Source organism: Macaca mulatta, chromosome 3 (assembly GCF_049350105.2).
Source record: "Macaca mulatta isolate MMU2019108-1 chromosome 3, T2T-MMU8v2.0, whole genome shotgun sequence".
In the NCBI taxonomy this organism is placed as follows: Eukaryota; Metazoa; Chordata; class Mammalia; order Primates; family Cercopithecidae; genus Macaca; species Macaca mulatta.
The window spans coordinates 38061954-38078548 of NC_133408.1; the positions used below are offsets into that span (position 1 = coordinate 38061954).

The window sequence follows — 16595 nt, forward strand, 5'->3', positions numbered from 1 at the left end:
GCCCTGCCACAGTGCCCACCGCGCCCCCGCAGAACGTGCAGACGGAAGCCGTGAACTCCACCACCATTCAGTTCCTGTGGAACCCTCCACCTCAGCAGTTTATCAACGGCATCAACCAGGGATACAAGGTACGTGGCCTGGGTTCAGGGCCTGTGGGCACCTGTCGTTGTCTGGAGCCACAATGTGACGCAGCTGGAGGCGGCCCCTCCTGTGCCTCAAGAGCTGGTTGCGTCAAGATACAGGGCGTCTTGACCTTGGTGAGACCACCATTTATTCCAGAGTCTTGGCATCAGCTCTGCAGGTTCAGAAATTCAAATTCCTAGTTATCAAAGGGATGGTTCAAACATCAGTGAGCAATTTCTTATGAGAAAGGCCATTCATTTTTAAATGGCGGGTGGGAGACCTGTCTCAGTGAGTAGAATCAACATTTGCACAAACCACTTCTTCCCAGAAGGAGGTCCTCTCAGGAGAACACAGGCCCCGAGCAAAGGGAACAGCATGAGTGATATTTCCATGGAGAAAGGATATTTTTCTCTCCCCGCTTTCTACTTCAGGGAGAGTTCTATCTAAAGAACTGAGACCAGTTGATTCCAGCTACCCGCCCGGACTGAATTAGACACATAGACAAATTTCCACCATCCGACTTCTTGTGTCTTTAGCTACCAGAGTGTGTTAACTTCACTGCTGTACCAGGATACACCGTCCCAAAGCACAGCTGATCTTCCCTTTCAGATCAGCTTCTCCTGATTGGATTTGGGAGCCCGCCTTGATTTTAGCTGCAACAGATCCTCTAATCGTCTTTAATAGCCAGTAGACAGGGGAAGCTCTTCACACTGAAGGGATTCCATCTAGTTTGCCTCAATACCTGGTAATTTCACATTCAGAGGGTGAGTTTCCTCAGACACAAGGTTCATTTTTCCCCGCCCCCATTTGGATTCAACTTGCTAAAACACTGATTTGTCTGCCAGAAAGGCAGAAGTAGCTGGAAATTTACCCTGTCTTTTGTTTATCCTCGGAAGTATCCAAAGACAGAAGCTTTTGTGAAAGAAAATCGTATCAATCAAGCAAGATGCTTTTGCCTTCTTGGCCTCTCCTGTCGAGTCTCATTGGTGAGGCCGCGGTGTTCATTTGATGACTTCGTTGTCAGTTTGATCTGCGTAAATACGCTTTGCGTCCGGCAGCATGTCAACTTTCAGACCCAGTTAGTCCTAGCAATGTTTGGTGCCTAAGGAATTAAAACTCACATACATACGTAATGCTGCCAAAACATGAACACAGCTTTCCTTAGGATGTGGATATAGACTGTATTTCTTTAAAATTGTAACCAGTCTCCTAAAATCCTTTTCACGAAACTAGTGTGATATAAATTATAAATAATTAAGGTTATTCCTGTTGAATCATGGATGTCTTTTTTGAGACAAAGTAGGTGCTTTCTAGAAAAATATTTATGTTTGTTTCATTGCACTGTTTCAGCTGAATTAACTGATGGTTTCATCTTTACTGTTAAAGATGTTATTCTTTACTGTTAAAATATATGTATATTATATGGTATATATCATATATACTATATAGTATATATTATATATAGTAGACATAAGTTATATAGTATATATTATATATGTATATACTACATATATATAACATGTATATATAGTATATACCATATATGCGTATGTTACAGATGTGTATATGTATATATGTAATATATATTATACATTTTTTTAACCTTCTTAAGTGAAGAGAGGGTAAAGATTTGAGGGGGAGTGTCCATTATTCCAATATGAGTTAAGTAGTTATTTTATTTACATATACAAGTATAAAATACATGTAAATACACATGCTTGTATACAGAAACCTGTAAAATATATTTTTATCTCAACTTTTTTGAAGTGTGATTATAAGATGTAGGATTTATGGACTTTCTTAATTATGACTTTACATTTTAAAAGACGTATTCATTGCAAAATAAAATTCTGCTGCAGACATGAGTGTGGAGAAGCACCATTGAAAACAGGCTGTCTTTTTCACCCTGTTCCATCTCAGCTTCTGGCATGGCCGGCAGATGCCCCCGAGGCTGTCACTGTGGTCACTATTGCCCCAGATTTCCACGGAGTCCACCACGGACACGTAACGAACCTGAAGAAGTTTACCGCCTACTTCACTTCCGTTCTGTGCTTCACCACCCCTGGGGACGGGCCTCCAAGCACACCTCAGCTTGTCTGGACTCATGAAGACAGTGAGTATTCCTTCTGCGTGTCTCTTAAGTCAGTCGTCAAAGAGGTGTGCACCGCTGCGACTTCCAGAATCAGGCAAGGGCAGAGGTGGATCACGAGGAAGCCCCAGATTTTTAGAGTGCTTGCAATCGGCTCACCTAGGGAGATCAGGCATCAGTACTGATAATGCCTGGCAGAGTATGGCACGTGGACTGTGGAGGGTGGCCTTGGCTCAAGGAAGGAGCTCTGGGGACAGGGGGTGGAGAATCAGGTTCCAGCTGTGTGGCCACACCTTTGGTCGTGCTGAACTCGCTCTTCATCTAGACTTCAATTTCTAATTCCCTCACCTCCTTGCATGATTCCCCTGATGCCTCCCAGCATGTTCTTTCCTGACCCTCGCTCCCAGGGTCCTTTTCCCTACGCCCTTCTAAGCTCTGTGAGTTTGCATTATCTCCATCTGGTCAGTTCAAACCCATTCCTTCTCTGCTCACAGGCCAGCTGACGCATCTGGAAAACATTAGCTAATGAAGTTACCCCGAGAAAATAATCACAGATGCACACAAAGATTTATATACAAGGCAACTGGTTACAGTTATTTGTAGTTGGAAAAAATGTGAAAAGCATTCAGATGTTCCAGATGGGGAGGACTGGAAAAAAGTATAGAATGACAATATAAGAAATATTTTGTAGTTGTTGAAAAAGCAACACTCTGAAGATCAAAAATTGTGCGCAAAAATGGTCATGATATAACATTGTGAAATAGTAGTATACAAAACTATGAGATTCAAATTTTATTAAAATACACTGTATGAAATATGAACAGATAAAAGACCTTGGAAGAAATATGTCACACAAATTTAAGACTTGTTATCCCTATGTGGTATGATTATGAGTAGTTTTCGCATATTTCTTTGTATTTTTCTGCATTTTCTAATTTATACCACGAGTCTGTACTCCCTTTATAATGAAAGTTAAAACTAGGATAATTAGGGCCATGCGCGGTGGCTCACGCCTGTAATGCCAGCACCTGGGGAGACTGAGGCGGGTGAAACACAAGGTTAGGAGTTCAAGACCAGCCTGGCCAACATGGTGAAACTCCATCTCTATGAAAAATTCAAAAATTAGCTGGGCATGGTGGCGGGCGCATGTAATCCCAGCTACTCAGGAGGCTTGAGGCAGGAGAATCACTTGAACCCGGGAGGCAGAGGTTGCAGTGAGCCGAGATCATGCTACTGCACTCCAGCCTGGGTGACAGAGTGAGACTCTGTCTCAACAACAACAACCACAAAAAACACTAGGAAAATTATTTTTTTAAGTCACCCAGGGCTGCTGCTTGTCTCTTCCCCAGAGCTGGATGGGCTCAGCCTTCTGAACTTGGCTCTACAGGAATTCAGTGGTTGCCAGCTCCACCCCGTGCTGCTCCCGTTTTTGGACTCCCAGCCTTACTGCACTCCCAGCGGGTGACATTTGCAGAGGCCAAGGCCACCAGGATGGATCCCTTGCCTTCCCGCTTCACCCACCATTTCCAGGTCCTTACCCTTGCCTCTCTCCCCTTTCCTCTCAAACGATGCAGTCGGGCCTCTCTAAGGGTGCTCCGTCATCCTATTCCCTTCTTCCCCTGTCTCTCTTCATGGCACCATGATCCTTTCCCTCCTCCCACAGATATGTTCAGGTCTCCCTCGCTCAAAATCGGCAGCTTCCTGACAGTGCTGCCCCTGGAGCTGCCGGGATGGCTCCCCACTCCCTTTCAGTCTAACCATTGCGCTGACCTCGAATGCCTTAAGTTCTCCTTGACCCTTGGCAGCCTAGCTTTCTCCTTGCCATTCTCCTGGAACGATCTTGCCATTGATTCAAGGTCTATGTCAAATGAGTGACACGGGAGGAACAGAACAGATTTCTTGACCCTCTGAGACCAACAGGCCCTCCTCGCCAATAAAAGATAAAATGAAAAGCAGCATGCTGCTGTGAATTGATCCCAGAAGTTCTTCCCATACTCTGCCTTTGCTCTGCTCTCCTCTTTTGTTTAACTGATTTTTGTTTGTTTGTTTTGTTTGTTTTTGTTTTTGTTTTTTTTTTTGAGACAAAGTCTTGCTCTGTCACCCAGGCTGGAGTGCAGTGGTTCATTCTTGGCTCACTGCAACCTCCGCCTCCAGGGTTCAAGCAATTCTCCTGCCTCAGCCTCCCAAGTAGCTGGGACTACAGGCGCCGGCCACCACGTCTGGCTAACTTTTTTGTATTTTTAATAGAGATGGGGTTTCACCATGTTGGCCAGGTTGCTCTCAAACTCCTGACCTCAAGTGATCTGCCTGCCTCGGCCTCCCAAAGTGCTGGGATTACAGGCATGAGCCACCAACTCAGCCATGTTTAACTGAGATTTTTATTGACAGCATCACCGATTCACATGCAGTTATATGAAACAATATTGAGACCATGTACATTTAGCCCAGTTTCTGCCAAGCTGACATTTGCAAAACTATAGTATTGCATCACGTCCAGAATATTGACACTGATGATACAATTCACAGATCTGATTTGGGTTTCTCCAGTTTTGTTTTTTCTCTTTTGTGCGTATGTGTGGGTTTAGTCCTGTCCAGTTTGTCACATGTGTAGGTTTGTGTATCTACCACGATAATCAAGATCTTGAACGTTTCCAAGGCCACAAAAATCATCTGGGTTCCTTTATAGCCACACCTACCTTCCTGCAGCTCTTCCTTTCTAACCTGTATGCCTTTCATTTCCTTTTGTTGCATGCTTTGCAGTGTCTAGGATTTCTAGTGCTATGCTGAATAAGAGTGATGAGACCAGACATCCTTGCCTGCTTCTCACCTGAGAGGGAAAACACTCAGTGGTTCACTGTTAAGGATGATTTTTTTATCAAATTGAAGTTATTCCTCACTATTACTAATTGGTTGAGAGTTTTTGACATGGATAAATCTTACTTCTGTTCACGTGCTCTTACTGCATCATTTGACAAGATCATCTGGTTTTTCATCTTAGCTTGTTGATACATTAGATTATATTGACTGATTTGCAAATGTCAAACCAGCTTTGTGTACTTAAATTCCACTTGGTCACGGTTTATAATTCTTTTCGTATGCTGTTGGATTCACTTTGCTAGTACTTGGTGGAGGACTTTTGCATGTAAGTTCATGAGAGATATTAATCTGTAGTTGTCTTTTTGTGTGTGTTATCTTTGTCTGGTGTTGGTATCAGAGTCATATGGTCTCATAATATATGTTTGGAAGTATTCCCACTTCTTCTGTGTTCTGGAAGGGATTGTGTAAAATTGGTGTCAATTTCTCTTTAAGTGTTTGGTAGAATTTTCCAGGGAAACTCTCTGGGACTGAGGACTTCTTTTTTGGAAGATTTGTAATATTATAGGGCTGGGCACGGTGGCTTACGCCCATAATCCCAGCACTTTGGGAGGCCAAGGCAGGCAGATCACGAGGTCAGGAGATTGAGACCATCCTGGCTAACACGGTGAAACCCCATCTCTACTAAAACATACAAAAAAATTAGCCAGGTGTGGTGGTGGGCACCTGTATCCCAGCTACTTGGGAGGCTGAGGCAGGAGAATGGCATGAACCTGGGAGATGGAGCTTGCAGTGAGCCAAGATCACGCCACTGCACTCCAGCCTGGGTGACAGAGTGAGACTCTGTCTCAAAAAAAAAAAAAAAAAAAAAAAAAAAAAAATTCCATTTATAAATGATTTTAGGACTATCCAGGTTGTCTGTTTCACCTTGGCTGAGTTTTGGGAGTTGGTGGTTTTCAAGGAGTTGATCTTCTAAGAGTTCAGATTTGTGAGTATGAAAATGTTTGCAGTACCACCTTCTTAATGACTACAGGATCTGTAGTGATCTCCTGTTTTTTATTCCTGATATTGATGATTAGCATCTTCTGGCTTTTTCATGTTCTCATTCTTACTGGAGGTTCATCAATTTTATTGCTTGTTTTTTTTTGTTTTTGTTTTTGTTTTTTGTTGTTGTTTTGCTGTTGTTGTTGTTGTTGTTTTTTGTTTTTTTAGAACCAGCCTCTTGTTCCAGGTCTCCTCTTCTTCATGGTCTTCTTCATTTTCAACTTTATTGATTTCTGCTCTTTATTATTTCCTTCCTCTGTTTGCTTTGAGTGTATTTTGCTCTCCCTTTTCTGCTTTCTTGAGGTAGCCATGTTGGCTATTGGTTGAAGGCCTTTCCTCGTTTCCAGTGTGAACGTTTAGTGCTGTACATTTCTGCCTCCATGCTGCTTTAGCTGCATCCCACATGTTTTGACACTCTGTGCTTTCATTTTCATCCAGTTCTCTGTATTTTTATTTCCTTTGAGATACTCTCTGTGACCCATGAATTAGTTGGAAGTGTGCTATTCAATTTCCATGTGTTTGGAGATTCTATTGTCTTTCTGCTATTGATAATCTAATTTGATTCCATTATGATCAGAGAACACACTTCATATAATTTTGGTTATTTTATATTTGTTGAAGTTTGTTTAATGGCCCAGGATATGGTCGATCTTGATGAATGTTCAGTGAATGATTTTTTTTAAATGTCTATTTCTGCTTTTCAATTGTAAATTTTATGTCTCATCAGAGAAAACTGGAAATAATCTCAATTTGTTTTTTTTAGAATTTTCTAACTGAATCATTTTTTGATAGGCAGGGAGCCTGTTTATCCTATTTAGCATAATAGCACGTCTTTGTAAAGGTCAAATATCACATTAAAAGACTGAAGGTAGGCTTGAAGTCAGCTCTGCGGGGTGCAGCTTTTAAAAGGAAAGTTTGGAGCCTGGAATGAGAGGGGCTTCAGGGGCCACCTGACCACAGGCACCTGGTACTGACCTCCTTTATAAAGAAGAACCAGAACAGCAAGTAGGTAACCACACTTCAAACAGATCCAAGAGAGAAGCTGGAATTCAATAGAGAAGTCACAGGAAGCACCTATGGCAAGGAGGGAGGTGAGGCGTGGCAGCTCTTCCCAGACTGGGATCGGCTGGGAACCCAGAGAAGTTCCCCACTGTGGGAAAAGGGAAAGCGAGAGACCCCCGTGGTCCACATTCCCACCACAGACTCCTGCAATCCGAGCCACAGGAAAGCCCCTCAAAACTCACAGCCCCAAGACTCACGTAGGGAGACTCACAGGGAGACTGTGTGATGTCCTGCTCCAGAGAGGGAGCCCACACTGTGCCCCACATGCCCGAGCCTTGACCAGCTACTGTGCATTACTGCTCGGACAGTCCAGCCCCACCAGACCATTCTGCCCTGGGTCCCGACAGACCATTCCGCTCTGGGTCCCGACAGCCTCTGCATCTCCATATCCTGCAGGCCCACTGACACCCCCCACCCACGGATACAACATCCACCAAAAATTCTGCTTTGCAAAGATAGGATGTATCCAAGGGCACGTGGCAGGCTCTGGCCTTGAAACGGAGCCCCCCTCCAGCCAGAGGCTCACGTGTGTCCCGCTGGCATTGAGTGTCCTGTGCCTCCCTGCAGTGCTCCTGGGATACCCATATCCCATGCTTACTGCAGCACCATTCACAGTAGCCAAGATATGGAATCAGCCCAAGCATCCATCAGTGGACCAGTGGATAAAATGTGGTATATATACACAGTGGAATACTATTCAGCCACAAGAAAGAATGAAATCCTGTCATTTGCAGCAACATGGAGGGAACTGGAGGGTATTATATCAGTGCCCTCAGAAAAACAAATATCACCAATTGTCACTCATAAGTAGTAGCTTAAAAGGCCAATCTCATGGAGATAAGAGAGTAGAATGAAAGATACTAGAGGCTGGGAGGGGTGTGTCGGTGGAGCAGGGTGGTGGGGAAGAAACAGAGGTTAGTCGATGGGTATAAACATTCAGTTAAATAGAAGGAGTAAGTTCCAATGCTCAATATCTCAGTAGGGTGACTACAGCTATGTGTACAATTATTATGTATCAATAAAAAAGAAAATAAAGAAAGCTTTGGACTCTTGGGTGCTGGAGAAACGGCCTGTTTCTCTCTGGCTGATGGTGCTGTCATTAGTTCCACACCCAGCAGGCCTTCTTTCCCAAAGCCCCAAGGAAATGAGAATTTGTTGGGGGAGGGTGGCAGTAAAGAGGAAATAGAATCTAAATTTTAAGCTGAGACATCACCAGCTGGTTCCAGCAGAGCTAGAGGACAGCATCTTTGGGCAGGAATCCAGGAAGCAGAAACACTGAGAATATAAAAGGAGCAAAAAGCTTTCTTTCCTTCTCCATCGATTGAAAAAAAAGAACAAGTCAGTTCAAAAATCCGTCAGAATGTCTTTCTGGAGGCTCACAATTGTGGGAGGATGAGATGGTCTTGACAGCCATTCTACTTTACCGTCTTCCACACTGGAAAAGTGAAATTTGTCAGAGCGTTTGAGCTTATCCGTGAAAAGTCTTTTCAAAGTTTCACCCAGATGATTGGGGGTTTTTTTGTTTTTTTGTTTGGTTGGGTTTTTTTGAGGCTGTTACCATTTTTTAAAAATTACAACTTGTGTTAGAAGGCTTTGTCCAAGTACCAACTGAGTTCTCGGTATGGAATTCACCCTAAAAATCTAATGTTTGTGCAAATGAGGCTGGCAGTAGCCAGAACAGGGACTTTGCAGGGGTGAGGCTTCTCCGTAGGAATCCTGGATACTCTTTCAGGACAACTGACACCCTTGACTTCATGCTCTCCTATTTTAAGCTCAAAGACTTGCATTTTTTATTACTAAGAAGACCTGCGTGTGGCGCCATCCAGCACGTTCACTAGGGAAGTTGTATGGTGCAGAGCTTTCAGCAGGAACCAGTGTTCCCTGCCTGGCATGGAGGGTGTACTCAACTGATACATGCAGAAACGGACAGAGTTCTCATCTCTTCTCCATTCTTCTTTTCCTCCCTTGTCCCCAGTTCTGCCTTCGAACTGCCCTTTCCTCCTGTGCTTTTCTCCTCCCTGGCTTTGTCGCTTATGTTTCTGAACGGGTATCTGGAGGGGTAAGCATGGGGGCATCGTCCAAGAGGAGGTGGGGCTCTGAACGGCAGGTGGGGAAGCAGAGCCAACCTGGGCAGCTGTGTTTGTGTTTGCTGCCCAGAGCAGTGGATGGAGGGGCACTTTCAGGCACCGCACAGGTGCCTGGCTTAGGGAATGGGAGCACACCATCTCTCTTCCCCTCATCCCTTCCCTCCACTTGATCGTAAGACGCCAGCACCTGCAAAAGCATTTCCTTTCCACCTGCTCCTCATGCCCTGCACAGCAGCTATGGCTATAGAGGGACCATGGCAGGCTAGGGGCACATGGCAGGGCTTGGGAGTAACGGCATCTGGGAGAACATTACCGTCACGACATCCGCCTATCTCCTCCAGATGGGCAGGCATCCTCTCCTCCCTCCCCATCACCACGCAGTGTGGGCTGGCCCTGATGGGACCGATGGGACCTGCTGTGGGAGCAGTAAAACACTCTAAACCTAGGTGAGCTGGTGCAAGAGATGTGGGTCAGAACCGCCGAATGCACCTGCTGTCCGGCCAGCAGCAACTTGCTCTGGGCCCTGCTGTCCCTGAGTTGCAGGCAGGGGTCCATCTGCACATGGGGCAGAGTTCTGTGCCTGTGGCCACACATCCTCAAGCAGTTTGCTTTGCTGAGCTTCACGTGCATCTTGGATTTTTAACTCACGTTTTAGACTCTCGGGTCTTTTCTATGGGGTGGCATCCTCTGATCCTAGGAATGACTTTATGTTCTGATGAGAAGTTCATCATCATGACAGCGGCTGATGACCATGGAGCATTTTCACGGTGCCCGGGACGTCCTCGTGTTTTCATGTTTTATTACATTTTCTTCTCACAATGGTCTCGCCGAGTTATTTTTACTTTCCCCGTTTCACAGATGAACAGACTAAGGTGTTGAGAGTGTAATTGCATAGCCAGCAAAGCAGCTCAACCAGGTCTGACACCCAGCTTGGACTCCAGCCTTCAAGCGTAACTCTGCGGCTCTGCCTGCGCATGTTAGCAAGGGGGCCGCAGGGCACAGAAGCTCCTGGGAAAGGAATTTGTTTTTGCTGGGACTTTATCAGGCCACTGCCTTGCCCCTCTGGAATCCTTCAGGACCCTGAGTGGGGTTTGGAACCTGGAGTTCTGGACCAGGTTGGCAGGTGAGCCTGCCCCTGGGCCCAGGGTCTTGTTCTGACTTGCAGAAGGTTCCAGATGGCCCCCACACAAGCCAGACACGGGGCTGCATGCACCATGGAGGAACTCAGAGGAGGCAGTTGCTCTTGAGGACCCAGCCAGCCTGGTTGTTCTAATCAGATGAGATCAAGGAGAAAGAGGATGATTTGTATATAAATCTCCTGCCGCCAGTAGCTTCAGTGCCCTGTGTGGCTGGGATGAAGCTGGAGAAAATAATGTATGCGATGATAGCCAGGATGCCTTGAACGCCCTCCTTCCTTCTGCATTCCACTGAAGTCTCCTGCAGGGTTTTGCAGCCCCAGCTCACCACTTTCCTTCCATAGTTAGAACCTTCCCCACACATCTGATCAAAAGAAAATTTGGGCTATTGTGTTAACAGATGACTTTGCTTTTAATTGGTAGAACCAGGAGCTGTGGGACATCTGAGTTTCACGGAGATTCTGGACACATCTCTCAAGGTCAGCTGGCAGGAGCCCCTGGAGAAAAATGGCATCATTACAGGTAAGTAGCCCTGTCTTCCAAGAAAGAAAAAGATAAGTTTGTCCTCGCAAAAAGAAGTGGATATGACTTCAAACCAAACTGCTGACGGCATGGACCCGTGCCCATGGCCTTCTCGAGAGGAACTGAAATGTCTTCCTGGCCGTGTGGCAGAGTCCCGGCACTGGGACTGCTCCAGTGAGAGCCAGCCTGATCTGGGGGCCTTTCACCATGTGGGCAGCAGCTATAGTTTGAGATCTATTCTCACGTCCAGAGTCTCTGACCAATGAGTCAGTCATGTTATGACATATTTGTTCACATGGTATGTGTCTCACTTAATTCTCATAGCAGCGTGGTAAGGTCGATATCGATATTATGACCATTTTACAGATGAGGAAACTGAGGCCCCGAGAGGGTGGGTGACCTTTCCTTCATTCAGCAGACGGCACTGAGTGCTCCTGTGTGCAGCCAGCCCTCTCAGACACAGCCAGGCAGCGTGACTATGAGGCTCACACGCCCTCGTCCCACAGCTGTGAGCCACAAGGCCAGAATGAGATCTGGATCTTCTGACTCCAGATCCCATGTTCTGTCCCTTCCCCACCCTGCCCTCCAGTGAGAGCCCTGAGGAGACTGTGAGGCAGGTACTTCGGAGGAGGTTCTGAGCTGTGGGAGGGGCGGGGGCTGAGCCTTAGAGGTGCCTGAGCAGTGAAATCTCTTCTCCTGGTTTGAGGGGTCTCTGTGGGAGACAGCTCACCTTTTTAGGGTTTTTAATGATTGTATGTATGTATGTATTGAGGCAGAGTCTCGCTCTGTCGCCCAGGCTGGAGTGCAGTGGCATGATCTCCGCTCACTGCAACCTCCGCCTCCTGGGTTCAAGCAGTTTTCCTGCCTCAACCTCCCAAGTAGCTTGCATTACAGGTGTGCGCCATCATACCTGGCTAATTTTTGTATTTTTGGTAGAAATAGGGTTTTGTCATGTCAGCCAAGCTGGTCTTGAACTCCAGACCTCAAGTGATCCACCTGCCTCGGCCTCCCAAAGTGCTGGGATTACAGGCCTGAAAAACCTTTTAGGTTAAAGCTTAATTTAAATCTTAGTTCAAAAAAAAATTCTTGGTTTGATAAAAACAGCATAGGCTTTAGCCTCAAATGAGGTTGGGCAGGGCCCCCCATTCCACTATTTTAGTCAACATAAGAGCCTCAGCAGACCTCTGGGGTCCTCAGTTCCAACTGGAGCTGTCAGGAGAATGAATTGAGAGAAGCTGTGTCAGTGGCTGCCCACTGCCTGGCCCAGAGCAGCTCAACCTCCAACAGGCATCTTTTTTTCTTTTTCTTTTTTTTTTTTCTAAATATTACTGAAGATTTCTAGCAAGGCACTTAATCTTCTTCTTGGTTAGTCAAATATGGGACTCTTCTACGTGAGCCCCCTCTGGGGGCTTTGCCTGTGGCATCTCACGTCCCGGCAGGGGCTCCTGCGTGGGTATTTTGCAGCCGCGCCCCGAGGTTGAGTGAGTTGCCCATCCTGACGCGAGCCGTCAGTTGGGAGCTGAGCCGCATCTCCACTCCATGGTGGCAGCGTTCTCAGCTGGCCGCGGGAGCTGTGGAATTCAAGTGCCTGATTGTTCTGTGAAGCAAGCTCACGTTCTCTGGGTGTGTCCTAGAAGCCTGTGCTGGGACTGTGCTGCCCAGAGACCAAGAGCCTCAGGTGGTCTGTCCCTGCTGCCGGGCCGCAGCGTTGGGGGCTGTTTCTTCTCTGCTCTGGCGTCCGGGATGACAATGGCAATGATGGCCCTGACCACTTCCCCTGTGCTTGGCACCTTAACCTTTCAGGATCGCATTTTGCTTTCTCTGCAGCCACACAAGGGGTGTCTTATAACCCAGGCCTGGCGATGACAAGGCTGAGGTTTAGGGTGGTGACGTCCCACGATCACAGCCCGTGGGTATGTGCGCATTCTCTCCTCTGCAGCGTTGATGTGCCGGGGGTGAGGTTTGAACCGTGCTCTGAACCCCACCGCAGAGGACGTTCATCTTCCCCATCCACAGTCCTCTTAGCGTCTCCGTAGTTTCTCAAAGCACCCTGAGGGCACAGAAATGCCTAACGGTTCTGTTTATTAAGTAGTTAGATCCAAACAACTAAAGTGTTTATATGCTGACAATTAGAATTGCCATTTAAAAAATACTACACAGTAGCTGAAAGAAATAAAACTTGCATTTGTTTATTCAGTGACCACAGTTAGTTCCTAATGAGATGTCTGCATCCGCCTCACACTGCCCAGCCTCTCAGACCTTGTGACCAGATGGCCCCTCGTCACCCCCATTTCCCGGTTCACGTTGGTTTCCAGGCCGTACTCGTTTCCTTATCGCAACATCCACCAAAAATTCTGCTTTGCAAAGATAGGATGTATCCAAGGGCACGTGGCAGGCTCTGGCCTTGAAACGGAGCCCCCCTCCAGCCAGAGGCTCACGTGTGTCCCGCTGGCATTGAGTGTCCTGTGCCTCCCTGCAGTGCTCCTGGGAGATCACTGCAGCATCCCAGGGGCCCTGGGGTACAGTGGGAGACTGTGTTCCTACAGTGACCTGTTTCTACACAGAACTCCTGCTACATAGCAAACCCAGTGCCAACCCCACCACTTCTAATCAGTAGAATCTCCTGTAATCATCTGTGCCAACCAGATCCCCTGATAGAGCGGTATGCCCAGAGCCCATACACAAGGTCACCTTGGAGCCAGTGCCACCTCTCATCTTAACTTTTTTTGTTGTTGAGATGGAGTCTTGTTCTGCAGTCCAGGTTGGAGTACAGCGGCACTATCTCGGCTCACTACGACCTCTGCCTCCTGGGTTCAAGCAATCATCCTGCCTCCACCTCCCGAGTAGTTGGAACTACAGACATGTGCCACCACGCCTGGCTAATTTTTTGTGTTTTTAGTAGAGACAGGGTTTCACCACATTAGCCAGGATGGTCTCGATCTCCTGACCTCATGATCCACCCACTTTGGCCTCCCAAAGTGTGATGTGCCTCTTATAAGCATATAGCTGGACTTTGTGGGGTTTTTTATTTTTATTTTTTGTTTATTTGTTTTTTGAAATGCAATCTCTCTCTGTTACCCAGGCTGGAGTGCAGTGGTGTGATCTTGGCTCACTGCAACATCCGCCTCCCGGTTCAAATGATTCTCCTGCCTTAGCCTCCCAAGAAGCTGGGATTACAGGTGTGCACCAGCACACCTGGCTAATTTTTGTGTTTTTAGTAGAGACAGGGTTTCACCATATTGGCCAGGCTGCTCTCGAACTTCTGACCTCAGGTGATCCACCTCCCTCAGCCTCTCAAAGTGCTGGGATTACAGACGTGAGCCACCACGCCTGGCCTCACCTTAACTTTTAAAGAAAGTAAATTTATGAATCTGGCTCTGCCTTCCAGAAGCTTATCTTTTGAAATGCCCACTTCAGACAGTGTGAAAACTCCAGGAATGTGGGAAAGTCACTGCTAGAATTGGACACGATCTGTTGTACATTCTGAAGTCGTCTAAGAATGGCAAGTGCTGAGTATGTACAATTAAAACAGCCTCCTGTTGCCTGGAATCGAAGGAATTAAGTGAAGGCAGGGGGAACTGAGCAGGGGAGGCCACGATAGACTGCAGGAACCTAGTTTAGTTTAATCTTGCTTTAAACATTCAAAGGAAGGAAAAACAAACTAGTGGGTGATTTTTAAAAGCTGAGCAGGAGGCTACCATTCGGAAGAAGAACACTTTCCAGTTCAGATCCCTCAGGGACCAATTCGGCGGCTGGAATTAGAGCTCTGCTTACCACTGACCCCAGAAACGGGGCTGTCCGGGTAGGAAAGAGAGAATGCCCCTCTGCCCAGTTGCCTTTCAGGTCCGCAGTCGGCCATGTTTTGGAAATCTGGCAGAGACTCCGTGGTAGACAGTGTCCACACCGAAGGAATTCCTTTTACAGATACACACGTCAGCCCCTGCCCTGCCCTTTGCGAACACAGCACACTCTCCATTCTTGTTCTAAAGCCAAAAGAAAAAGATCCATGGGCATAATAATTCGCGTTGAGCCAACATTTCACGGCTAAGCGGTGGTTGCCAATACTTCCAATTTACGATCGTCTGTTTCGCCAGCTAATGGGGCTTCGTGAACTCATTTTCGTATTTTATTTAAACAAATACCTGTAGTTACAAGCAGCGGTCTATGGTTTATGGTGGAGCTTGACTTGGAAGCTCGAGCTTTCCCGGGCTGGGTAGAGCCGGAGGCCTGAGTTTGGAGGTGCCTGTGCCATGAGGGACAGCAAAGTTGCAGTGGGAGCGCCAGGCAGACTCTCTATAGGTTCCTCTTGGCGGCCGCGTTGTCCCCTTCTCTCTGTGTGTGGCCTGTGCATTTTCCATTCCTGCTCACACCGTAATGTGCACCTTGTATCACCGGAAGCTTCAGTGGACGCATGCAGCTCTTTAGAGAAGGTCCTAGAGGAGGTGAGATCGGATGTTATCACCTCACCGCCCAACATCACCTGGTACCCGCAGTGATGCCTGCATCAGGGGAGCTCCCCTGGCACCCACCAAGTAGACAGATTCCCCGTGGAACGTGCAGGCAGCACCATTAAATTCTATTCTGTGCTAAAGGCAGAGTGTTTCATTGAGGACAGCAAAAGAAAAACTGCGTTCATGGGCAAACCTGGCTGCCACAAGCCAGTTTCCAGAAGCGTTGGTGTGGCACCACCATGCTCTCCAAGGCTTCCTGCAAAGGCTGCACCTGCTATTAAAGGCAGCTGCGGGAGCCCAGGATGACTGACGGCCTGGGCCTGGGCTCGGCACTGCTCTATGGGCCAGAGACGCTGTTGGAAACAGTGGTTTATTAGCCCTGGTCTGTGGTGAGCACCCCCAGCCTCTGTTTTAATTCGAGGCCTGGAATGAGAGGGAAGCATGGAGCAGGGGGCGGCTGTGCCTGCCCGAGTAAATTGCCCATTGCGCGCTTATTGTAAATTTCAGCGTCCTCCACTCTCCCTCCGTAAACTCTGATTTATGAGGGCCAGGATGCAGACAGACAGTTTGTGATTGGATGCACTGCTCTCTTCTAGAGAATTTACTTCAGATCAACAGAAAATTATTTCTGAAGCTCCTCTGGCCATTAGTCTCAGTTAGGCAGCCATTGGGAGCAGGTAGGATGCCAAGCGCGAGGTACCCCCGCTCCTGGCTCCAGGTGCCTCTCTCCTCTCTCCTCTGGGAGCTGGAAGCGGAGGATGCATCCCCTGGCCAGCACTGCCCGAGCCCTCCACGCACCTCCCCCAAAAGCTGTTGTTCGTAAATTAGAGGACATCTTTCCCACTTCACGCCCACCGCTGTGTCTGTGCTCACGGACATCACACGTCTCGGGCCTGCACCGTCTCCGCTGGCGTTACTCTGCAGATCAGCCTCTCTAGCTGTCCGTTTGGTTTTTGTTTGTATCCATAACCATTTGAGCACACCGTATTATCGATGTTGATCCTAATAAATCCCAGCAACGCTGCCCTTCCTGAAGATGCTGGAATTGCCGTGTTTCAGCTCTAGGTCGACAAGACGAACATGAGGCTGTGTTTTAGCTGATGAAGAACAGCTTTTAAACAAATAAAAATTTCTGGCAGGCAAAGTTGTAACATTAAACAAAGGCTCCTCTTCCCATAGGTTCAGAGTAGACCCCGAGGATCAAATTATTTCGCGATTGACCAGGCGTGACCCACCAAGGTCACGGATGTCTTTCGGTTCCCTCGCA

At 47.3% G+C, this 16595-nt stretch overlaps 1 protein-coding gene across 4 annotated transcripts in view; it reads left to right on the top strand.

Moving 5' to 3' along the window:
- SDK1 (sidekick cell adhesion molecule 1) overlaps positions 1-16595 on the top strand; it is a 964538-nt gene that overhangs the window by 756041 nt on the left and 191902 nt on the right. For all 4 annotated transcript variants that reach the window (XM_077996063.1, XM_028845525.2, XM_077996061.1 and 1 more), the window contains exons 18-20: positions 13-128; positions 2044-2236; positions 10779-10877. In XM_077996063.1, the coding sequence (XP_077852189.1) occupies positions 13-128; positions 2044-2236; positions 10779-10877 (408 nt within the window). The remainder of the gene's footprint in view (positions 1-12; positions 129-2043; positions 2237-10778; positions 10878-16595) is intronic.